The sequence below is a fragment of the Rhinopithecus roxellana genome, chromosome 4, assembly GCF_007565055.1.
Source record: "Rhinopithecus roxellana isolate Shanxi Qingling chromosome 4, ASM756505v1, whole genome shotgun sequence".
NCBI lineage: Eukaryota > Metazoa > Chordata > Mammalia > Primates > Cercopithecidae > Rhinopithecus > Rhinopithecus roxellana.
The window spans coordinates 77,730,783-77,757,218 of record NC_044552.1 but is presented as its reverse complement, the minus strand read 5'-3'; the positions used below and the strand labels follow the sequence as shown (position 1 = coordinate 77,757,218).

The following is a 26,436-nucleotide window of genomic DNA, read 5'->3' as shown; positions in this document are numbered from 1 at the left end:
CCTGAGTGACTCCTGGGTACATAACAAAAGGAAGAAATAAAGATGTTTTTTGAAACCAATGAGAACAAAGACACAACGTACCAGAATCTTTGGGACACATTTAAAGCAGTGTGAAGAGGGAAATTTATAGCACTAAATGCCCACAAAACAGGAAAGATCTAAAATTGACACCCTAACATCACAATTAAAAGAACTAGAGAAGCAAGAGCAAACACATTCAAAAGCTAGCAGAAGGCAAGAAATAACTAAGATCAGAGCAGAACTGAAGGAGATAGAGACATAAAAAACCCTTCAAAAAATCAATGAATCCAGAGCTGGTTTTTTGAAAAGATCAACGAAATTGATAGACGGCTAGCAAGACTAACAAAGAAGAAAAGAGAGAAGAATTAAATAGATGCAATAAAAAATGATAAAGGGGATATCACTACTGATCCCACAGAAATACAAACTACCATCAGAGAACAGTATAGTATAAACACCTCTATGCAAATAAACCAGAAAATCTAGAAGAAATGGATAAATTCCTGGACACATACATCCTCCCAAGACTCAACCAGGAAGAAGTTGAATCCCTGAATAGACCAATAACAGGCTCTGAAATTGAGGCAATAATTAATAGCCTACCAACCAAAAAAAGTCCAGAACCAGACGGACTCACAGCCAAATTCTACCAGAGGTACAAGGAGGAGCTGGTACCATTCCTTCTGAAACTATTCCAAACAACAGAAAAAGAGGGAATCCACCCTAACTCATTTTATGAGGCCAACATCATCCTGATACCAAAGCCTGGCAGAGATACAACAAAAAAAGAGAATTTTAGACCAATATCCCTGATGAACATCAATGCAAAAATCCTCAATAAAATACTGGTAAACCGAATCCAGCAGCACATCAAAAAGTTTATTCACCATGATCAAGTGGGCTTCATCCCTGGGATGCAAGGCTGGTTCAACATAGGCAAATCAATAAATGTAATCCAGCATATAAACAGAACCAAAGATGAAAACCACATGATTATCTCAATAAATGCAGAAAAGGCCTTTCACAAAATTCAACAGCCCTTCATGCTAAAAACTCAATAAATTTGGTATTGATGGGATGTATCTCAAAATAGTAAGAGCTATTTGTGACAAACCCACAGCCAGTATCTTACTGAATGGGCAAAAACTGGAAGCGTTCCCTCTGAAAACTGGCACAAGACAGGTATGCCCTCTCTCTCCACTCCTATTCAACAGTGTTGGAAGTTCTGGCCAGGGCAGTCAGGCAGGAGAAGGAAATAAAGGGTATTCAGTGAGGAAAAGAGGAAGTCAAATTGTCCCTGTTTGCAGATGACACGACTGTATATTTAGAAAACCCCATCGTCTCAGCACAAAACCTCCTTAAGCTGATAAGCAACTTCACTAAAGTCTCAGGATACAAAATCAATGTGCAAAAATCACAGGCATTCTTATACACCAATAACAGACAGAGAGCCAAATCATGAGTGAACTCCCATTCACAATTGCTTCAAAGAGAATAAAATACCTAGGAATCCAACTTACAAGGGATGTGAAGGACCTCTTCAAGGAGAACTACAAACCACCGCTCAATGAAATAAAAGAGGACACAAACAAATGGAAGAACATTCCATGTTCATGGACAGGAAGAATCAATATCGTGAAAATGGCCATGCTGCCCAAGGTAATTTATAGATTCAATGCCATCCCCATCAAGCTACCAATGACTTTCTTCACAGAAGTGGGAAAAACTAATTTAAAGTTCATATGGAACTAAAAAAGAGCTCGCATTGCTAAGACAATCCTAAGCCAAAAGAACAAAGCTGGAGGCATCACGCTACCTGACTTCAAACTACACTACAAGGCTACAGTAACCGAAACAGCATGGTACTGGTACCAAACCAGAGATATACACCAATGGAACAGAACAGAGCCCTCAGAAATAACACCAAACATCTACAGCCATCTGGTCTTTGACAAATCTGACAAAAACAAGAACTGGGGAAAAGATTCTCTATTTAATAAATGGTGCTGGGAAAACTGGCTAGCCATATGCAGAAAGCTGAAACTGGATACCTTCCTTATACCTTATACAAAAATCAATTCAAGATGGATTAAAGACTTAAAAGTTAGATCTAAAACCATAAAAACCCTAGAAGAAAACCTAGGCAATACCATTCAGGACATAGGCATGGGCAAGGACTTCATGTTTAAAACACCAAAAGCAATGGCAACAAAAGCCAAAACTGACAAATGGAATCTAATTAAACTGAAGAGCTTCTGGACAGCAAAAAAAAAAAAAAAAAAAAAAAAAAAAAATTACCATCAGAGTGAAAAGGCAACCTACAGAATGGGAAAAAATTTTTGCCATCTACTCATCTGAAAAAGGGCTAATATCCAGAATCTACAAAGAACTCAAATTTACAAGAAAAAAAACAACCGCATCAAAAAGTGGGCAAAGGATATGAAGAGATGCTTCTCAAAAGAAGACATTTATGCAGCCAACGGACACATGAAAAAATGCTCATCATCACTCGCCATGAGAGAAATGCAAATCAAAACCACAATGAGATACCATCTCACACCAGTTAGAATGGCGATCATTAAAAAATCAGGAAACAACAGGTGCTGGAGAGGATGTGGAGAAACAGGAACACTTTTATACTCTTGGTGGGACTGTAAACTAGTTCAACCATTATGGAAGACAGTGTGGCGATTCCTCAGGGACCTAGAACTAGAAATACCATTTGATCCAGCCATCCCATTACTGGGTATATACCCAAAGGATTATAAATCATGCTGCTATAAAGACACATGCATATGTATGTTTATTGCAGTACTATTCACAACAGCAAAGACTTGGAACCAACCCAAATGTCCGTCAATGATAGGCTGGATTAAGAAAAATGTGGCACATATACACCATGGAATACTATGCAGCCATAAAAAAGGATGAGTTCATGTCCTTTGTAGGGACATGGATGAAGCTGGACATCATCATTCTGAGCAAACTATCGCAAGGACAAAAAAACCAAACACTGCATGTTCGCACTCATAGGTGGGAATTGAACAATGAGAACACTTGGACACAGGAAGGGGAACATCACACACTGGGGCCTCTCGTGGGGTAGGGAGAGGGGGGAGGGATAGCATTAGGAGATATACCTAATGTAAATGATGAGTTAATGGGTGCAGCACACCAACATGGCACATGTATACATATGTAACAAACCTGCATGTTGTGCACATGTGCTCTAGAACTTAACCTATTTAAAAAAAAAAAAAAAAAAGAAGTATTTCCCTGGAAGAAGCATCCTCCCTGGCAGCTGTCATTATTATAGGGGTCCTTCCCTTCCCCACACTCCAAAGGCAGTTAAACACTTGGGTATTAAATGTTTGTGGGAAGTGGAAAAAAGAAGAAAGCAGCGTCTTGTTTTACACAGAGCTGAGCCCCCTCATAGGCATGAGAACATCAGGATCTCTCTTGGGCAACCCTACCCCATCCTACCTAGGGTAGCTGAGACTGTGCTCTTGAGAGCAGAGTAGAGAACACTTGCTGGATGCTGCCTGGGTGTCCCTGGCATTCCTGTTAGGAGAGGCACACCTATCCTTGCTGGGGATACCCAGGCAAGGACCAGAACTAGGCCTTGAAAAGACCAATGTCATAGCTGATAGGGACACATTTTCTACAAATTAGAGAAAAGAAAAAAGAGCAAAGAATGCCAGACTAAAAGTGAACTGATGTTAAAAGATTGATATAGGATGAGGGTGAATTTATGAACCATGAAAATACCAGAGAGGGGCTACAGGCCCCTACAGGATCTCACTCCAGGCAATGGCTCACTGTGAAAACAAAACTAACAAGAAGCCAAATAAACAGGAAACTAAAAGTCTGTTATATTTAGTTCTAATGTTGATTGAAAAAAATAGATTATATTCTACGGCCAGTTCTTTAATATACCTTCTCTGTTAATAATCCCACAGGAATCCTAAAAAACAGATACTACCAATCTCTACTCTACAGTTGAAAAAACTGACAGAAAGGTTAAATGACTTGCCCCAGGTGGATTTCAGGCCTGTCTGACAGAGCTTCTTGACCCTGTATGTCTTCTTGGCCCTGTTTGTCTGTCAAGAATGTTGTGCTTTTAAATGCTATTTACATAGATGAAGATTCTGCAAACTTTTTCTTCAAGGGCAAATATTAAATATTTTAGGCCTTCTGGACCATAGAGTTTCTGCTGCAACCACTCTAAGTGCTAAAGCAACCACAGGCAATATGTAAACAAATGGGCATGTGTTCTCCAATAAAACAGAAGGCCAGTATGCCAAATGCTGATATAGAACAGGGGCTGACAAATCATAGTTCTACACCAAATCCAGCCCACCACCTGTTTTTGTAAACAAAGCTTTATTCATGATCTAGATGTAGCCTATCATCTAGAGCATTTCTAGCCAACTGAAGGATAATTCACCAAGCTATAATAATGCCCTAGTTTCACAGAAACATTGTGGGGAACATCCAGAGCTCTTTGTTCTAATCTTTCTTCACAAATAATGTTCCGATTCCTAATCTGTGACCCGTGTGGTCCAGCCCTCCAGGTGGGAGGGCCTTGATAAACACCTCGTGCCCTACTGGTGACCTCTCATTGCAAAGGAACAAAGACATTCTTCATCATCATCAATCAACCAGTGATTCAATTTCTGGAAGACTCAGTACCCTTGGGGAGCTGAAAAAAACAAAAAAGGAGATTCTTAACCTGAAAAGATGGTGGCCAAAGACGAAGCTTGTGGTGATATGACAATTAATTAATTTATTCATTCAAATGTTTTATTGTCTACTCTGTGCCATGCAGAAATGCACACGAACTTCAGACTAAAAACACTGACTCACAGCACTTAAGTCAATACTTTACATAGAGCAAAACCCCATGTTATTTACAACGCCAAAAGACCTGAGCTAGAACACAACCCATATTCAAGCAAGCAGATCGACACAGACAGAAATGTTGCAATAGGAGCCCCAGTACAAAGAACTCCAGCTTCCTGTCCAAGAGTAGCAGCCACAGGAGCAGAACCTGCAGGCTATGGGAGGGCAGGGACTATGCCAGCTCACTGCTGAATCCTGAGTGCCTGGCTCAATGACCGTTAACAGTGGGGGCTACAAAATACTTGTCTGTATTACCATGAATTACCTCCACCACTTCTGATAAGCTGCAGTGTGAATGGCCCAGCCTGAAAGTCAGACTTCCTAACTCTCACATTAATGAGATCTTATTCTCCATACCTGGACTGTCTGGTAATCAGAAGCATCAATTCCTTTTACGGTCACCTCTCGGAAAACTCTTGGCTCCAGTTCCTCTTTGGTAAGATCACAGTGATAAATGATACCTAAAAAGTAGAAGAAGGCTTGGTTTAGTCTACGGAACTCACTAGATGCAAAGGGGGCAAGGATAACAAACTACAACCAAATGCCAGTAATAGCAAGAGAGGAGTATTTGTCAGGGACTTGGTTAATCCCTACCACAGTCGAAGGCTCACTGCAGACAAGTGCTTAGAACAGAGTCTGGCATGAGGGGTGCTATGTAAGTGTTCATCCTCATCATCACCATCTCATGCAGCCTTCTTTTTTACAATACTAGTAAGTGTATACATTTTAGAAGATTCTAATGCATTCTGTGAATATGAGAAAAGGTGAGAAACCTAATTGTGGAAATTTAACTGGTCTTCCCCAAGCTGGGTCACTTAGGAATTCAGGTCAAAAAAAATGGTAGACTTTATCTAGCGCCATTTGACCTGGGAGGTCACTGACAAAAAACTCAAGTGATTTGCCCAGGGTCAAGAGCCAGTCAGGGGTCTCTTGATAAACACTCTGGGGCTCCTGCTACCTGACACCTACCTCTCTGTGGACACTCATGTGGACAGGAATCACGGACCAAAGATGATCAGTAGGTATTACAAAATTGCTTTTCCAATTTGGATAATCCCAGTAATTGTGCACAACACAAAATGACTACTATACATACTAAGAATTCCAGCTTAGGTAACACTAATTAAACATTTCCCGAATTTAATGCTACTACTTTCTAACATTTAAGAACTAAATCAAAGAAATAATAAGACAAGTCATTAATGTTTGAAAACAATGACACTGCTATGGTTTATAAAACAGAATTAGTCATCCACAGAGTGGCTGGTGTGGAAATAGCACCTCCCCACATAATACTTTAAACATATGCTGTCAAGTATATGAAAAATCGATTTAGTGATCCCATCAGTACTTGCTGGAAAACCAAAAACCAAACAGTACTCCCACAGGGCACATTTAAATGGAATAATCATTATTAAAATGTCAGTCCTTTCTTCTCGACTCCTCTGTGTATGCACTTCACTAACAGCTGGGAAACAATATGCTGCCCCCGGCTGGAAAGGAGTAATACATTTAGATCGGTGAACAGCACAGCCGCCAATCCTTATGAATGTTGTCTCAATTCTCATGATTACAGACAAACCGTTTTAAGTTTACCATAACAGGGTATACGATTAACGCTGACAGTAAGATGTATAACATGACTCAAGTATTGACTTTCTTAGTTGAAGTTACGCTTGGATATTTGTTAGAATATACCTTTATATATACTTCCAGTTGCATTCTGTGAGCATGCATTCTAATTTACCAGATATACTGAACACTGTACTTGCCTAAATCAATGTAATCTTGAGGGTAAAAGGCTATCTCTTGTGGTATGTTTTAATTTTTAAGAGCTTCTTGATCAGTACCTGGTGCCCCCCACAAACACAAAAAGCATGAGAATCTTTGAAAAAAAGGACAAATAAGCAACAACAACAAAGACAGCGTGCAGACCAAGCATGTGCCATTTGAGCACCTGCCTCACCCTGGCATCACCATGACCTATAGTACAGCAAATGACAAAGGCCTAGGGAGCCAAAATTCCCAGCTCTGCAAGTTGCTAGCTCAGTGACCTGAGACAAGGCTCCAAAGTTCTGTAGTGAAAGACAATGAGTAGGAAACAGACTCTCCCGCCTATTTATCTAGAAAGGTTGAGACATCAAATCTAACCGCAGAATGAAATAAATATGCAACAGGGGCTGGTTACTGTTCACGGAAAGAGTTTCAAATGCCTGACCTCCCTATTCTTCTGTCCTGTGCACCAGAAGTGGTGCCTTGAAGGAGGCTGTGTTAAACCTGGAGGTATTGGCACTTAACATATTTTATCGATACTTTCTATTTACAGATCCATCTAGGTTAGCCCCTTGCATATTCACAGCATAATGTGAACCCCTATAATCTAATGATGCTTTGTGTCCCATCTGATTTGGCTCACAGAGGATAAGAACAAGGAAGGTGGGGTTTGAAGAAAACATCCTAGAATCATAAACCAGAGTTGGTTAGGTGATCGCTAGGAAATAAACTTCAAAGTTTAAGGCTGAAAAAAGAGAACTGAACTATGGAAGTCCCTTAAGGCCAGAGGAGGTATCTGGACTTGAGAAGGAGGCAGGGAGATCAGCTGGTATGTTCCCAGTGTAATCTGAAATAAATGTAAGGAGAAGCAGGAGTAGTCAGGAGAAAGAGACAACTCTAGGAGAAGCCACCAAAACAAGAATCAGGGGATCCGAAAAGTCACGTATGTAAAAAGGCGGCATACTTTGTAACCCACAGAGATTTTGTTTTAACTGATTTTAGGTTGGGTTTTAACATTATTAAAAGAACGAAAGAAAAACAAGTCTCAAAAAGTTTAGACTTTCACTGATAATCCCTGAAAGGCTTTTCTATGATTTCTCACCCTTGACTCCCAGAGCCACGCATATGGGACTGCTCTACGAGATTATTACAACACGCAGGTCTGGAGCTCACCCTAGGCAACTCTCCAAGGTTCCACAAGTACAGAGTTCACAGGTTCAACCACTAAGTGGTTTGAACCACAGGGAATAAGTGCACTGTGCTCTAACCTGCTACGGCTGCCTGTTTTCTTCCAAATGTGACTCAAGGTGCCAAAATAAGTCAAGTGGCTTGGGCTCAAGATGTGTTTTCACCATGTACATCCAAGGAAAACAAAGTCAGCTGGTGTGCACCTGCCAGAGGTACCACATGTCTGCAGCAGGAAGCTGGAGCTGCAGTTATTTGTGACCCTGGGGCTTTCCATAAAATTGAGTGCCTCTGCTCTGTACTGTAGTAGTGAACAGCTAGCCTTCAGACACCAGGACAAGACTACTTGTGAGCTGATGTGTATATACACACACTGACAATCCATGCTTTCGTGAGATCTAATCTAATTATCTGATGGCTGTTTTTGCATTTGGTCTCACAAGATCTGAGTGTGGAAGCCCCATTCCCTGGTTTTAGAAATCAAATTGCATTTGGGAGAGAAAAGAGAAAAATGGAGGCAAAACTAGTAAAAGGAGACAGACAAAGCTTGGTCAGAAAATGAAAGCTTGGTCAGAAAATGCCTGGCAGTACAGAACGAGGAACACACTTCTCTTTTCAAATTTCACAGCCACAGTCATGGATAATATTTCATTGCTTGGCACAGAACCCAACATTTTACACTTGGACAATAAGCCCTTTCTTCCCCAGGTAATGATGAGCTTGTTCCTGACATAAATGGTCACATGCGGTCACTGAAGGAGGTTTACAGGCCTTTGGGGACTCCAGCTTTTATTAAGAGCAGGTGAGTCACCCTCACTGCCCTCCTCATTGTCCTTTATCCATTTAAACTGTTTAAGATACAAAATTTTCCAAAGTCAAACTTCTGTACCCAGTGTAAATTGGAGGAAATAAACTGTGGGTACTGCAGCAGTGGGTTAAGAATGGCTATCTAGAAGAAATGATTTTCCTCATCTGTCCACTGGCTGCTGCTGTACTCCAGGTTCTAGGGGGAAGAGGAAATGGGGGAAGGTGCAGGACACCCTGAAGTCGAATTCTTGAACAGTCGCTTCCTGGCTTCTGGCCCTTGTGCAAACGGTTTCCACATTCTTGTGGGTGCTTTTCCTAGTTTCTCTTGATCCACTGCAAGGTGCTTGGGAAAGCAGTCTGCTAGGTTTTCAAGGTATACTATCAGACCTATTTACAGAACATTATTCTTTTGGTTTTAATAACCCTGACAGCAACCTGCCACCACAATAAGATTCCTTATGGATTGCCTGCTCTGTGACTCAGAGGCTCAAAATAAAAGTGCCGAGACATCACTGTCAACTGGCCAAATCCCAAGAGGCGGTCGGGGCCACTTGAGCACCTGCCTTGCTCTCCCCTAAGACTGCTTTTTTTGTCTAATGACCAAACGACTGCAGCAAAACTGAGTGGGACAAAAAGCACTTTGGAGGAGTTCAACATTATGTGCATAAGGAAAGTGCAGACTTTTTTTCAGCCAGATTGCTTTTAGGAAAGGGTCTGCCTGGTCAACTGCAAACTGCCAACTGAGCCAGACTCCTGGGACAAACCACAGTGTGTGTATGGCCATGACGCTACAAAAACAGTGCAGACGGACGGAATGGAGGAAAAAAACCAAACAAAGCAAACTGAATGTGACCAATTTTTTTTTTTTTAAGTTAAAAAGAGAGCTATGTTTACTTTGGGGAAAATTAACCCATACCATAAAATGTAAAACCACAACTTACAAGTGTTTCCCTTTCCTATTAGAACCAAATAACACATATTTTTTCATGATGTAAGACTATACTTTTAGAATTACATTTTATTTCGGTTTAACAACAGCAGAATTGATTCTCAGCTTATTCCAGAGAACATTTTTTTGTCAGATATAGCTAAATATTTTACATTTTTATATCTGCACTGTGTTCTTGTGCATATAGACCAAAGACTGAATCAAATGTTGTATTCATTGGTACTAATTTTTTTTTTTTTTTTTTTGAGATGGAGTCTCGCTCTGTTGACAGGCTGGAGTGCAGTGGTGCGATCTTAGCTCACTGCAACCTTTGCCTCCCGGGTTCAAGCGATTCTCCTGCCTCGGCCTCCTGAGCAGCTGGGACTACAGGCGCATGCCACCATGCCAGGCTAATTTTTGTATTTTTAGTAGAGACTGGGTTTCACCATGTTGCCCAGGATGGTCTCAATCTCTTGACCTTGTGATCCACCCGCCTCAGCCTCCCAAAGTGCTGGGATTATAGGAGTGAGCCACTGTGCCTGGCCCATTGGTACTAATTTTTAATCAACCTAGAACATTAGCTGTTCCTGCCTCCAGAAGAACAGAGACTTGGAATATAAGATCAATGAGAGTGCCATTTTAGGCATTTACATTTCCCTTTGTTCTGGGCATCTGTTCTAGCGTTTTATTCCCAGTAAGTAATTTTGGCTATAATACAGCATATGCGATTTTCAATAACATAGCATTATACTTCCATTTCCCCAAAGAAACCCAAACACCAGTCTGATTTTTAAAGTGAACAGCAACAGTGAAAAAACACTTGCCTGGAGATAAAAAGGAAGTAAACTGATAGAAGATTTCAGTGTCCTTCTTCTGACCGCTGTAGCCCACGATGCTGCCGACCTCAAGTGGGAAGGTCTTAAGGAGAGCACCAGTAGTCAGGTCGTGGAGCTGCAGAATGTTCTTGACATCATGGAGGTAGCATAAGACCAAGAAGTTGGACCTGACACAAGCTACCCACTCTGAAAGGATAAGAAGAGAAAACACCTAATGCAATTTTAAAAATTAATGAAAACATATTTAATTGAGCAACAGTTCCAGAGCTACACATAGGACTCTATGTAGCAATGAGACTTGCAACATCACTTTTACTTTTTTTTTTTTTTTGGAGACAGGGTCTTGCTCTGTTGCCCAGGCTGGAGTGCAGTAGTGCAATCTCAGCTCACTGCAACCTCTACCTTCCAGGTTCAAGGGATTTTTCTGCCTCAGCCTCCCAAGTGGCTGGGATTACAGATGTGTGCCACCACGCCTGGCTAATTTTCATATTTTTAGTAGACGGGGTTTCACTATGTAGTCCAAACTGGTCTTGAACTCCTGGCCTCAAGAGATCTGCCCATCTCGGCCTCCCAAAGTGTTGAGATCACAAGCGTTTACAGGCGTGAGCCACCGCGCCCAGCCTGATAATTGGTTTTAATTATTCATCTAGATTTCAACATATTCCTTTAATAAATGACTATTTTATTTCCTCGGCCAGGGGCTTTTGATGACCTAGATAACGTGTGGAATAGTAACCCTGCCTTTCTGTTTTGTGCCCATTATCATGCTATAGGAGCTATAAGGAGGAAAACAATAAAAGCCAAATCATGGTTCATGTCTGACAGGATTATTAGATAAAAATGTAATAAGCCCTTGTTATCCACCAGATTCCCTGGAAAGTGCTAGAGAGACAAGTAGGAAGATGAGGTCGATTCTGCTCGTGAGACAAAATCATATAAAAATGCAAGTAATAAACCATAAACAAGGGTAAGTGACTGGTTGGTTGAGGATCCAAAACGAATGACAGCCCTAAAGCAAGGGTTGAATTGAGTCTCAAGTATAGGAGTGTGGAGATGGAGGGGAAATGAGGGCTAGCAGGAAAAGCACAGCATCCTGAGGTGCAGGAAGATAGGCGACTCCTGGCACGAAGGTCACAGCCAAGAATGGGGAAAGGAACAGAAAGGACAGAAAGAAGACCTGGTAAAAAGAGAACAAATGAGAGATCCGTTTTCAAGAGGAAGAGCTGTTCAGGTTAAGGCAGATGGAGATGCTGGTGGTGGCCTGATAGGCCATCCAGTGAGCCAGGTAGAGGGGAGTTTAGTTACCTGTGACTGTGGAGCCACTGTTTGAACACAAGGGCAACACAAAGATGGCATTAATCAAGGATGCATGTGTCTGACAGCGGAATGCAGAACAATGGAAGTCTATGGAGGGGAGAAGAGTAAGAGCACTACTGCAACAAGCCAGGGAGAACACCACATCAAGCGGGGGATAAAGTCTGGGCAGGAAAGAAAATAAATGAAAGGTACTTCCCAAGAAGAATAGCCAGGGCTTGATGCCTGCAGGGATATGGAGAGTAAGGTAGAGAAAAGAGTTCTCCTCAACTCCCAGGGCTGCAACTTGCAGGGACAGAGTTCAGTGACAGAGCTGGGAGAGTAGGAGTGAGAGGTGATGAGGAAAGGAGAAAACGAAGGGCAAGCACAGAGGTCTGCCTGAGGTAGGGCCAGGTCCCCCAGAGGGAGAGACACCGCAGCAAGTGGAAGCGAGGACAGGGCTGCAGGTGACAGGCCACATGTGCTGAACAGACAAGCCTTTCTTGGGTTTCATGTGGTAGGGTGGGGTTCTTGACGCTGCTTATTTTGATAACCCAAGAAACTAGCAGTTCACGTTTTTAGGATGCTAGAATTTATCCACATGAAAAAACAAGATGTTGGCCAGAGGCAACTCTGAGGGCCACTGGGGCCTTGATCTTGGGCTGCTGAGATTACTGGGGCAAGCTTTTTTTTCTCAAGTGAGAACATAAAGAAGAACTCACACAACCAAAAGTAATTTGCTCATTCTCCAATGCACTTTTTAAAAAAACCTCAATCAGGCAACATATTTCATGTGGCTTAATGTTTTAAAGAGACAAAAGTATGGGGGGAAAATGAAGTAAATTATAGCTGTCAAAGAATAATCAATCTGTGTTAACTATGAGTACATCAGAATTATAAAACAGACAAAAGTGAGTAACAAAAGGACAAGGTGATTTGTAGACTGTCATTAATAAAAGCTCTGACTTTACAGCTGTACTTTATGACTCATTTCTAGTTCTTTTTTCTCAATAGGGCGCTCCGTGCTAATGATATATGGCACATTCAAATTCAACCATGCTTCTCTTTAAATTGATGAGTTCTAGTGAACACTGAAGGTTTCCCCTTTCCAGTCTGAAAATCTTATAACCTTTCAGAAGGAAGGTTATACAAATATACCACCCCCCTCAACAAAATCTCCTAGCATTAATCTGCATTTCATTACATCTATAAGATGGAATGTCACCTTAAGGCATAGTTAAAACCCCTCTTTTGACTTTAAATGGCAGAAATTCAGATGCCTTGGGAAACAGTTACAACATCCATGATGGTGTCCTATACAAGAATCACTGTTTAATCCTGACCTGTGCCTGAAAAACTCCTTGAGCACCTACATGAAGACTTATGCCACCCAAGTCTCACTGGGATGCACCAACGCATGCGGTCTGTGCATGAAGAACAGAGTGCTGAACCTGGCACGTAGGAAGCCCTCACTAACTGCTGGCTATAACTACCCTTAGGGGGACATTCCTGCCCTGGTTTGGACAGAAGCCATCAGGCTATCAAAGTGACTATGAAACAGATTCACTACACAAAGATACTGAAATAAATGGTCAAAAATCTGTTTTGTGTCTCGTGGATCCCTCATCCAAATATAAATAAGGGTCAGAATGTGAACAGAGGGTTTTGAGGAGACAGGTGATAAGATTCCCTCTTGCTCTTGCCTGTAAGTCCCCCACCCTATGGGAGGGTGACAAGATTATCACCTTCTACCAACCCCAGCCTAACACAGACAGGGTACTGGTGCCTGATCCAGATCTACAAGTTATAGGGACTGTGTCTGGAAATCCAAAAGGCAGAAGAATGGCCAACGACTTGAGAGGAAGAGCCTGGAATGGGTTGCTGTCTCAGGGTTACAGACGTGAATTTCGAGCAGGGATGCAGTTGTCTTGGGTCCTGTCCAACAGAACTGCCTACAGGGGTACGGAGATCTAAGTACAAAAGGGTTGAGGGGTGCAGTCAGGTGCCCAGGGGCTGAACAGACTCAAGAAAACACCCAGGAGTGCTTTCTCCAGTGTCAAGGGACCTGCAGAAACAAGGGACCAGCAGGAAGTGCCCACAGCAACCTGTGATCCCGAGAGAAGCAGCTGGAATCAGCTGCTCCCCCGCCACCCCCAAGCAATGCTAAGTTTAAATACCTGCCAGGCACAGAAAGCACACCACCTTGAGCAAGGGAGAAATCGTTCCTTATTGATCAAGGACCTGAACGTGGATCTGCCTGACTCCAAGACCTGTGTTTTAATTCACTGGAAAACACATTTTAGGACTGCTTTATCTCAGATAGGGCCACTCTGCAGATCTCAAGGGGGACTTCTTTTCCTCATTATATACCACATATATTTGCATTTTTAAATGGTCCTATTTTATCCTCATTCAACCCAGCAGCAGAAGTTCACCACCACCAAGTAAACTTCCTTGGCCTAATGGTACTGAACTCTTCTTTTGTGTAAAAAACTGTCCCCAAATTAATGAGTTTTATTCTAGTCAAAATCAACTTTCATGCAACAAATAATTTATAAAGCAGCATATCATTTTTGGAAAAATCACAGAGAATGAATAAATGGGAACTGAAAGGCTCTCTGTGAAACATGACTGATACGGAAGCGACATTCTCAAGAGGTTAACATAGTTCACTGCACAAAGCAGCAACTGCGATGAGTTTCAATTCAATCTGACAATAGTCTATTCCCTTTTCTAATAAGAGGGCTCTAAATCTACACTAAGATCAACAACAGGGATACTGCCAATAGCCAAAGGTTACTCAAAAGCTTAAAGCTAAGGATTCTAAATCTAAATAGTTCTAAAAATTAAATGTTCGTGATTATTACCAGACATTAAATATACAAAGACAACTGACCTACTTTTTAAAAAGCAGTACCTTCGAAGTCTGAAATCCTACCTCTACAATTTTTTTGAAGACCCTGCATTTCTACATGATACAGTACTAAGCTACAAAGATATGACACAATGAAAACTTGGATGAACTATTTAGACACTTCATTCCTGATGACTACAGGATGAAGGTTTTTTTATCTTGTAACAGGTCACTAGAGAATGAGAGATGCACTAACTTGTTGATGTTCTCATCAAAAACAAGAGCACAATTTTCAAGTAACATGTGTTCTCACCTAAGACATCTTTCTCATGCTCAGGAACAAGCACTTTCCACTTAGACTCTTCAGGATCCCTGAAGTCAATGTTGATCACGCGATAGTTGGGACAATGGCGATTCGTCTTGAACGTGAACACCGTCTCCTCATTGGTCACGTAGTCATATTCTCCTTCAAAGTTATCGATCAGTTTTACCCACTTTAGGATTCCTGGCAAGAGACCAAGCATTATCATCTCTCTAATGTTTAAAAATGGTGTTGCTTTGTGTGTAGGGAGGGGAGGGTGGATCTTTCTTATCCCCAAAACATAAAGCAGAGATATTTGGGAGATCTAGGGCATGAAAAGGGGCAAGGACCAGTTGTAGGTGGATTGAAAAATGCTAAGGAGCCCTTGAAACACCCAGCAAGGAGGGCAGAATGAAGGACCTCTCTTCCCAGCCCATCACCCCCACAAAATCTGGTAAATCCTCTTCCACCTGAGCCAGCCTCAAATCGGGGTACTTCTCTCCACCTCTCCTGCCACCACACCATTCCAAGTCGTCGTCATCTCCCTCCCAAGTCTTTGTGTTCCACAGCAGTGGCTCCCAACCACGGACACTTTCACCCCCAGGGAACGTCTGAAAATGTCTAGAGACATTTTCGGCTGTCACAACTTGAGGGTGGGGCTACCACTGGCACCTAAAGGGTAGAGACCAGAGATGCTGCTAAACATGCTACAAGGCACAGGACAGCCCTATAACAAAGTAGCAGCCAGCTAAAAAGGTCAATAGTGCCAAGTCTGAGAATTCTTGGTCTATAACATTAGCTTCCTGCCTGGTCTTCCCACTGTCACTCTTGATTTTCTCAGTATGGCAGCCATCACAATATCTCAATCTTCTAAACTGGTCCATGTTAGTGCCCTTAGAAACTTTCAATGACTTCTTCATTATACTTGAAATAAAATCAAAATTCCTTCCCATGGTCTTGCATGCTACAGTCCTTTCCCACTTAGCCAACTTCAGATGGTTCCAACACTTGCTTCACTCCCTGTCCTTTACTGGCATTGGCCTTTATTAGATGCCACTTTTCATTGGCACCCAGTTTGTTTCTTCACAGCACTTCTCTCAAGATATATTCATTTATTTATTTTTGTTTGTTAAAAGATGAGGTCTCTCGGTTGGGCATGATGGCTTGTGACTGTAATCACAGCACTTTGGGAGGCCAGGGAAGGCGGATCACTTGAGGTCAGGAGTTCGAGACCAGCCTGGCCAACATGGTGAAACCCTGTCTCTATTAAAAATACAAAATTAGCTGGGTGTGGTGGCACATGCCTGTAATCCCAGCTACTCGGGAGGCTGAGGCACGGAACTGCTTGAACCCAGAAGGCAGAGGTTGCAATGGGCTGAGACTACACCACTTCACTCCAGCCTAAGCAGAGCGAGACTCTGTCTCAACAACAACAACAACAACAACAACAACAACAACAAAAAGAGATGAGGTCTCTCCACGTTGCCCAGGCTTGAACACAGTGGCTATTCACAGGCATAATCATAGTTCACTGCAACCTCCAACTCCTGGGCTCCCAAGATCCTCGCTGCCTCAGCATCCCGAGTAGCTGGGACTACACGTACCCAACCTAGTGCCCAGCTCTTTCTCAAGATACAATCATGTATTTATTTGCTTTTTGTTTGTCTTTTCATTCACTGTTTCATACTTGGCACAAAACTGAGTGGCAGGTAACTTGAAATATACAAAATAAAATTTTCTTTGGCATAAAAGGGACATTTTCCAGTCTTTAATACTAAGAACTAGAGATGATCATCACTAAAGAAAATTTTCAGTACGTCCATATCATCATCATTTAAATAGCTCCCTAAACGCCACTTTTAATATTTAAAGTTGAAACCACAAAATCCCTTGGAAAAACATCTGTTTTACCATGTGTTTGACACAGATGATGTTCAGAGAACATTTTAAAAGTTCTATAAACAAAAAAGTTCTATGACTTCTAAACTACTAAAAGGCAATGCCAGATCTTAGCTATTCTCCAATTATCTACTTTTAATTTCACAGTGAAATTGCTACACTAATTTGGGTAGTTCATTTACATTCCCTGAATCTCTCAAGGCAATTTTACATTCATTATCTCATTCATCTCTGCAGCATATCTTCATATAATTTGTTATTGAATTAAACTTAACAGGGAAATAAACTCCACCATAGAAAGAGTCCCGTGGTCATATGTTTGGATTAAAACCCCAGTTCTAACACTATTTAGTTGGGTGACCTCGGGCAATCTCTTTATTCCTTGCTAAGCCTCATTTTCTTAACTGTAAACTAGCAATAATAGGTAAAGATAAAAATACTATAGGGCCAGGCGCAGTTGCTCACGCCTGTAATCCCAGCACTTTGGGAGGTCAAAGCGGGAGGATCACAAGGTCAGGAGATTAAGACCATCCTGGCTAACACGGTGAAACCCCATCTTTACTAAAAAAATACAAAAAAATTAGCCGGGTGTGGTGGCCGGCACCTGTATTCCCAGCTACTCAGGAGGCTGAGGCAGGAAAATGGTGTGAACCCGGGAGGCAGAGCTTGCAGTGAGCTGAGATTGCACCACTGTACTCTAGCCTGGGTGACAGAGTGAGACTCCATCTCAAAAAAAAAAAAAAAAATTCTAAAAGTAACTATTAGTACCTTCCCCATAATAAAAACTCAAATTTAAAATAAGCGATTGGAGGCTGGCTATGGTGGTTCACACCTGTAATCCCAGCACTTTGGGAGGCCGAGGCAGGCAGATCTCTTGAGGCCAGGAGTTTGAGACCAGCTTGGACAACACAGCAAAACCCTGTCTCTACTACAAACACAAAAAAATTAGCCAGGCATGGTGGCACACACCTGTAATCCAAGCGACTTGAGAGGCTGAGGCAAGAGAATTGCTTGAATCCAGGAGGTGGAGGCTGCAGTGAGCCGAGATCATGCCACTGCATGCCAGCCTGGGCGACAGAGCAAGACCCTGTCTCAAGAAAATATACATAAAATATTCCCATATGTTACTGAAAAGAATGTATATTCTGAAGTTGTTGGGTGTGATATGGTAAACATGCCTACTAGGTTGTTAATCAGATTGTTCAAATCTTCTATATATTTACTGATTTCTTTTAGCCATTCTGTCACATAAAAGGTCTATTAAAAAATGTTCGTCTAGGCCTGTGGATTTTTCTGTTTTTGCTCATATTTCTATTAATTTTTGCTCCCTGTATTTTGTAATCATGATGTTAGATACACAAAGAAGTATCACATCTAAATAAAACTGAATTGAACCTTTTATGAAGTATTATCTCTAGTGATGCTTTCTGCTTTAAAGTCTACTTTCATATTAAAATAGCTACAGCATTCTCATGGTAGTATCTTAGACTAGTTATTAATCACTTTCTTATTAGCTATGTGATGCCTTCAAACAGGCATTTTCCCCAGCTTTTCTAGTTGTCTTCTGCAAAATGGTTTGTCTCAATCTGTATTGGAAAGAGTCTGCTCTTTCTGTGCCTATAAACTTCTGTGTCTATAAACTCAACATCCACCTCGTGATGGGCTGTATTCTAGATAGTTCCTTTATATATCTACATTCTATTTCACTAATTATCTCTTTAGCTGTGTCTAATCTCTTCCTTAGCCTAATAAATGAATGTTTAATGTTAATAATCTTTTTTTAAATTTCTAGAAGTTCTACTTAGTCATTTTTCAAATCTGGCTGGTAATTTTTTTACAGTATCTTATTTATTGCTCATCTTTCCAAGCTTCTTGTTTATTTTTTAAAAGGAGCATCACACTGTTTAAGTATAATTAATATATTCATTTTTCACTAGGCAACTGATAATTTGACCAGCAGCCAGTATTTCTGCTGGCTCTAATTTCTCATGCTGGTGAATTTCTTCATCTGATTTATGATCTTTTTTTACTGTGAACTGCTGATTTTCCTTGAAACATTATCTGTGGAAATTATTGGAGGCCTGGGTTGAAGTAGCACTCTTTCAGAGATGTGTGTTTCCTTTCTTGCCTCTTGGGATGCAACCAACCTGACAGCAATATAATTAAATTCTTGGCATGAGGATTTTGGATCTCATTGGAACAACCAAGTCAACCTGCACTCATGTGATGGCCTTTCTCGTGTTTTAGGAGAATTCACACCCTGTCTTCCCCTACCCCTTCTAGTGCCTAGGTAAAGACAGGCAGGTTTCCTTACTGTTCACTCCTGATCCCCAGCCTCTCCACTGGCAAATTTATTTTTATCAGTCATCCTTATATTGACAGTATGTCTCAGCAGACTCCCAATTATGCTTTATTTCCTATCCCCCTTTCCCTCTTTCCCCAGCAGAAACATTCAGGGACAATCCAGCTCACATTCCAGCATTCCTGCTTTCATTTCATCTTTGGTCTTTATGGTTTCCCTTCTTTCATGCCAACTCAGCAATATATTTGGAAAGATACTTTATATTTTACATTTCAGTTGTTTCAACTGGGAGTCATTCAGAGTATATAAACTGCCAAACTCCCAGAAACAGACGTCTTACAACTAATTTTCAACTAATTTGAAAAAATGTTCATAAACTCTGCATCTGAGTTGCAATTAGCTTTTTTTATCCAGTGATAAACTACTAACCTCAAAAGACTACTCAGCAGGTGATCCACTCAAAGGCAATTAATCTTGGTCTACCTAAAACAATGCTTTAAAAAAAAATCCCCATTCCTTAAAAGAAAAACAATTTAAGAAAAATATTAGCTGGTAATACAAAATTTGAAGAGAATAAGAAAATGTACATTTGCTTATAATAAGAACGATGAAACAATTTTCTGGACTATGACATTTGTAGACATGAAATCTTGGCTCAGTGAAATGTCAGATTCCTTAAATGTTCCCCCAACAATAAAGCATTTCCTGATGTGAAACCTTTATTTCACAGAGTAACCACCTTATGGTTGCTGCCTGAGAAGGTCCTGGAGCCAGTGATATTTGTTATGACTCCTCCCTACCCAAAGTCACTAGAGTATGCATCAACGGCAAAGCACAGTGGAAATTTCCTTCAGTCCTGCTGTCTAATTAGATAAGCCTGAAGATGTGGCACAAATGAAAATCATTCAAGCTCCAAGAGGGAGGTTCCAAGATGGCCGAATAGGAACAGCTCTAGTCTACAGCTCCCAGCGTGACACAGAAGACGGGTGATTACTGCATTTCCAACTGAGGTACTGGGTTCATCTCATTGGGGCTTGTTGGACAGTGGGTGCGGCCAACAGAGCATGAGCCAAAGCAGGGCGGGGCATCGACTCACCCGGGAAGCACAAGGGATCAGGGAACTCCCTTTCCTAGCCAGGGGAAGCCTGTGACAGATGGTACCTGGAAATTCGGGACACTCCCACCCTAATACCGTACTTTTCCAATGGACTTAGCAAACAACACACCAGGAGATTACATCCCGCGCCTGGCTCAGCAGGTCCCAGGCACACGGAGCCTCGCTCGCTGCTAGCACAGCAGTCTGAGATCAAACTACAAGGTGGCAGTGAGGGTGGGGGAGGGGCACCTACCATGGCTGAGGCTTGAGTAGGTAAACAAAGTGGCTGGGAAACACAAACTGGGTGGAGCCCACCACAGCTCAAGGAGGCCTGCCTGCCTCTGTAGACTCCAACTCTCAGGGCAGGGCATAGCTGAACAAAAGGCAGCAGAAACTTCTGCAGACTTAAACGTCCCTGTCTGACAGCTTTGAATAGAGTAGTGGTTCTCCTAGTACAGAATTCAGATCTGAGAACAGACAGACTGCCTCCTAAAGTGGGTACCTGACCCCCAAGTAGCCTAAGTGGGAGGCACCTCCCAGTAGGGGCCGACTGACACCTCATACGGCCGGGTGCCCCTCTCAGGCACAGATTCCAGAGGAAGGATCAGGCAGTGACATTTGCCGTTCTGCAATATTTGCTGTTCTGCAGCCTCTGCTGGTGATACCCAGGCACACAGGGTCTGGAGTGGACCTCCAGAAAGCTCCAACAGTTTGCAGCTGAGGGTCCTGATTGTTAGAAGGAAAACTCACAAACAGAAAGGACATCCACACCAAAACCCCATCTGTATGTCACCATGATCAAAGGCCAAAGGTAGATAAAGCCACAAAGATGGGGAGAAACCAGAGCAGAAAAGGTGTAAATTCTAAAAATCAGAGTGCCTCTCTCCTCCAAAGGAATGGAGCTCCTCACCAGCAATGGAACAAAGCTGGATGGAGAATGACTTTGATGAGTTGAGAGGAGAAGGCTTCAGATGATCAGTAATAACAAACTTTTCCGAGCTAAAGGGGGATGTTCGAAACTATCATAAAGAAGCGAAAAACCTTGAAAAAGATTAGATGAATGGCTAACTAGAATAAACAGTGTAGAGAAGACCTTAAATGAACTGATGGAGCTGAAAAACCCATGGCACGAGAACTACATGACAAATGCACAAGCTTAAGTAGCCGATTTGATCAAGTGGAAGAAAGGGTATCACTGACTGAAGATCAAATGAATGAAATGAAACGAAAAGAGAAGTTCAGAGAAAAAAGAGTAAACGGAAACGAACAAAGCCTCCAAGAAATATGGGACTATGTGAAAAGACCAAATCTACGTCTGATTGGCATACCTGAAAGTGACGGGGAAAATGGAACCAAGTTGGAAAACGCTCTGCAGTGTATCATCCAGGAGAACTTCCCCAACCTAGCAAGGCAGGCCAACATTCAAATTCAGGAAATAAAGAGAACGCCACAAAGACACTCCTCGAGAAGAGCAACTCCAAGACACATAATTGTCAGATTCACCAAAGCTGAAATGAAGGAAAAAATGTTAAGAGCAGCCAGAGAGAAAGGTCAGGTTACACACAAAGGGAAGCCCATCAGACTAACAGCAGATCTCTCAGTGGAAACTCTACAAGCCAGAAGAGAGTGGAGTCCAATATTCAGTATTCTTAAAGAAAAGAATTTTCAACCCAGAATGTCATATCCAGCCAAACTAAGTCTAACAAGTGAAGGAAAAATAAAATCCTTTACAAACAAATGCTGAGAGATTTTGTCACCAACAGGTCTGCCTTACAAGAGCTCCTGAAGGAAGCACTAAACATGGAAAGGAACAACCAGGTACTAGCCACTGCAAAAACATGCCAAATAGTAAAGACCATGGATGCTAGGAAGAAACTGCATAAACTAACGAGCAAAATAACTAGCTAACATCATAATGACAGGATCAAATTCACACATAACAATATTAACCTTAAATGTAAATGGGCTAAATGTTCCAATTAAAATTAGACACAGACTGGCAAATTGGATAAAGAGTCAAGATAAATCAGTGTGCTGTATTCAGGAGACCCATCTCACATGCAGAGATGAACATAGGCTCAAAATAAAGGGATGGAGGAAGATCTACCAAGCAAACGGAAAGCAGAAAAAGGCAGGGGTTGCAATCCTAGTCTCTGATAAGACAGACTTTAAACCAACAAAGATCAGAAGAGACAAAGAAGGCCATTACATAATGGTAAAGGGATCAATTCAACAAGAAGAGCTAACTGTCCTAAATATACATGCACCCAACACAGGAGCACCCAGGTGCATAAAGCAAGTCCTTAAAGACTTACAAAGAGACTTAGACTCCCATACAATAATAATGGGAGACTTTAACACCCCACTGTCAACAGTAGACAGGTCAACAAGCATATCCAGGAAATGAACTCAGCTCTGCACCAAGCAGACCTAATAGACATCTACAGAACTCTCCACCAGAAATCAACAGAATATACATTCTTCTCAGCACCACATCACACGTATTCCAAAATTGACCACATAGTTGGAAGTAAAGCACTCCTCAGCAAATGTACAAGAACAGAAATGATAAAAAAACTGTGTCTCAGACCACAGTGCAATCAAACTAGAACTCAGGATTAAGAAACTCACTCAAAACCACTCAACTACATGGAAACTGAACAACCTGCTCCTGAATGACTCCTGGGTACATAATAAAATGAAGGAAGAAATAAAGATGTTTTTTGAAACCAATGAGAACAATGACACAACATACCAGAATCTCTGGGACACATTTAAAGCAGTGTGTAGAGGGAAATCTATAGCACTAAATGCCCACAAGAGAAAGCAGGAAAGATCTAAAACTGACACCCTAACATCACAATTACAAGAGCTAGAGAAGCAAGAGCAAACACATTCAAAAGCTAGCAGAAGGCAAGAAATAACTAAGTTCAGAGCAGAACCGAAGGAGATAGAGACACAAGAAACCCATCAAAAAATCAATGAATTCAGGAGCTGGTTTTTTGAAAAGATTAACAAAATAGACCACTTGCAAGCCTGACAAAGAAGAAAAGAGAGAAGAATCAAATAGACACAATAAAAAATGACAAAGGGGACATCACCACCAACCCCACGGATATACAAACTACCATCAGAGAATACTATAAACACAGCAAATAAACTAGAAAATCTAGAACAAATGGATAAATTCCTGGACACCAACACCCTCCCAAGACTAAACCAGGAAGAAGTTGAATCCCTGAACACACCAATAACAGGCTCTGAAATTGAGGCAATAATTAACAGCCTACCAACCAAAACAAGTCCAGGACCAGACAGACTCACAGCCAAATTCTACCAGAAGTACAAGGAGGCGCTGGTTCCATTCCTTCTGAAACTATTCCAATCAATGGAAAAAGAGGGAATCCTCCCTAATTCATTTTATGAGGCCAGCATCATCCTGATACCAAAGTCTGGCAGAGACACAACAAAAAAAGATAATTTTAGACCAACATCCCTGATGAACATTGATGCAAAAATCCTCAATAAAATACTGGCAAACCGAATCCAGCAGCACATCAAAAAGCTTATCCACCACGGTCAAGTTGGCTTCATCCCTGGGATGCAAGGCTAATTCAACATATGCAAATCAATAAACATAATCCATCATATAAACAGAACCAAAGACAAAAACCACATGATTATCTCCTTTGACAAAATTCAACAGCTCTTCATGCTAAAAACTCTCAATAAACTAGGTACTGATGGGACATATCTCAAAATAATTACAGCTAGTTATGACAAACCCACAGCCAATATCATACTAAATGGGCAAAAACTGGAAGCATTCCCTTTGAAAACTGGCACAAGACAAGGATACCTTCTTCTTACCACTTCTATTTAACATAGCGTTAGAAGTTCTGGCAAGGACAATCAGGCAAGAGAAAGAAATAAAGGGTATTCAGTTAGGAAAAGAGGAAGTCAAATTGTCCCTGCTTGCAGATGACATGATTGCATATTTTGAAAACCCCACTGTCTCAGCCCAAAATCTCCTTAAGCTGATAAGCAATTTCAGCAAAGTCTCAGGATACAAAATCAATATGCAAAAATCACAAGCATTTCTATACACCAATGACAGACAGCCAAATCATGTATTAACTCCCATTCACAACTGCTACAAGGAGAATAAAATACTTAGGAATCTAGCTTACAAGGGATGTGAAGGACCTCTTCAAGGAGAACTACAAACCACTGCTCAACGAAATAAAACAGGACACAAACAAATGGAAGAACATTCCATGCTCACGGATAGGAAGAATCAATATTGTGAAAATGGCCATACTGCCCAAGGTAATTTATAGATTCAATGCCATCCCCATCAAGCTACCAATGACTTTCTTCACAGAACTGAAAAATACTACTTTAAAGTTCATATGGAACCAAAAAAGAACCCGCATTACCAAGACAGTCCTAAGCCAAAAGAAGAAAGCTGGAGGCATCACGCTACCTGACTTCAAACTAAGTCAGGTAGTTACTTCAAGGCTACAGTAACCAAAACAGTATGGTACTGGTACCAAAACAGAGATATAGATGAATGGAATAGAACAGAGCCCTCAGAAATAACACCACACATCTACAACCATCTGATCTTTGACAAACCTGACAAAAACAAGAAATGGGGAAAAGATTCCCTATTTAATAAATGGTGCTGGGAAAACTGGCTAGTCATATGTATGAAGCTGAAACTGGATGCCTTCCTTACACCTTATAGAAAAATTAATTCAAGATGGATTAAAGACTTAAACGATAGATATAAAACCATAAAAACCCTAGAATAAAACCTAGACAATACTATTCAGGACATAGGCATGGGCAAGGACTTCATGACTAAAGGACCAAAAGCAACGGCAACAAAAGCCAAAATTGACAAATGGGATCTAATTAAACTAAAGGGCTTCTGCACAGCAAAAGAAACTACCGTTACAGTGAACAGACATCCTACAGAATGGGAGAAAATCGCAATCTACCCATCTGACAAAGGGCTAATATCCAGAATCTACAAAGAACTTAAATTTACAAGAAAAAATCAAACAACCCCATCAATAAGTGGGTGAAGGATATGAACGGACACTTCTCAAAAGAAGACATTTATGCACCCAGCAGACACATGAAAAAATACTCATCATCACTGGCCATCAGAAAAATGCAAATCAAAACCACAATGAGATACCATCTCACACCAGTTAGAATGGCAATCATTAAAAAGTCAGGACACAACAGGTGCTGGAGAGGATGTGGAGATATCGGAACGCTTTTACACTGTTGGTGGGAGTGTAAATTATTTAAGTTCAACCATTGTCGAAGACAGGGTGGCGGTTCCTCAAGGATCTAGAACTAGAAATATCACTTGACCCAGTCATCCCATTACTGGGTATATACTCAAAGGATTATAAATCATGCTGCTATAGAGACACATGCACACATATATTTATTGTGGCACCATTCACAATAACAAAGACTTGGAACCAACCCAAATGTCCATCAATGATAGGCTGGATTAAGAAAATGTGGCACATATACACCATGGAATACTATGCAGCTATAAAAAAGGATGAGTTCATGTCCTTTGTAGGGACATGGATGAAGCTGGAAACCATCACTCTGAGCAAACTACTGCAAGGACAGAAAACCAAACACTGCATGTTCTCACTCATAGGTGGGAAATGAACAATGACAACACTTGGACATAGGATAGGGAACATCACACACCGGGGCCTGTCATGGGGTGGGGGAAGTGGGGAGGGATAGCATTAGGAGATATACCTAATGTAAATGACGAGTTAAGGGGTGCAGCGCACCAACATGGCACATGTATACACATGTAACAAACCTGCACGTTGTGCACATGTACCTTAGAACTTAAAAGTATAATAAAAAAGAAATATTAAAAAAAAAAATTCAAGCTCCAACGAACAAAAAACAACAGGAAGGTGTACGTTATTGTCTGCCACCAAATTCTGAAGCATTAACCTTAGCCATAAATACATACTGCACATCATAAGCTCATTCAGAATAAGGAATGTGGCTGGATTTACAAAAGTCTAGCTAGAAAATCTGAAAAAGAGTCCAAAGCATAGGCCCTCAAAGGGCCGGATGTCTTAAATGAGAGCTCTTGCTCTCCTGAAATCTTGTTCTACAGGGCTTTGGTAGAGAAATAAATCAAGAGAAAAGGTATTTCAGTTGAACAATGGGGCTGATTT

At 41.3% G+C, this 26,436-nt stretch overlaps 1 protein-coding gene across 2 annotated transcripts in view; it reads right to left on the bottom strand.

Moving 5' to 3' along the window:
* The window catches only part of PREP (prolyl endopeptidase), a 137,488-nt gene that overhangs the window by 40,442 nt on the left and 70,610 nt on the right, over positions 1-26,436 (bottom strand). For both annotated transcript variants that reach the window (XM_010352509.2, XM_030929189.1), the window contains exons 8-10: positions 14,913-15,104; positions 10,441-10,638; positions 5,281-5,384 (exon numbers count right to left, since the gene is read on the bottom strand). In XM_010352509.2, coding sequence (XP_010350811.1) covers positions 5,281-5,384; positions 10,441-10,638; positions 14,913-15,104 — 494 coding nt within the window. The remainder of the gene's footprint in view (positions 1-5,280; positions 5,385-10,440; positions 10,639-14,912; positions 15,105-26,436) is intronic.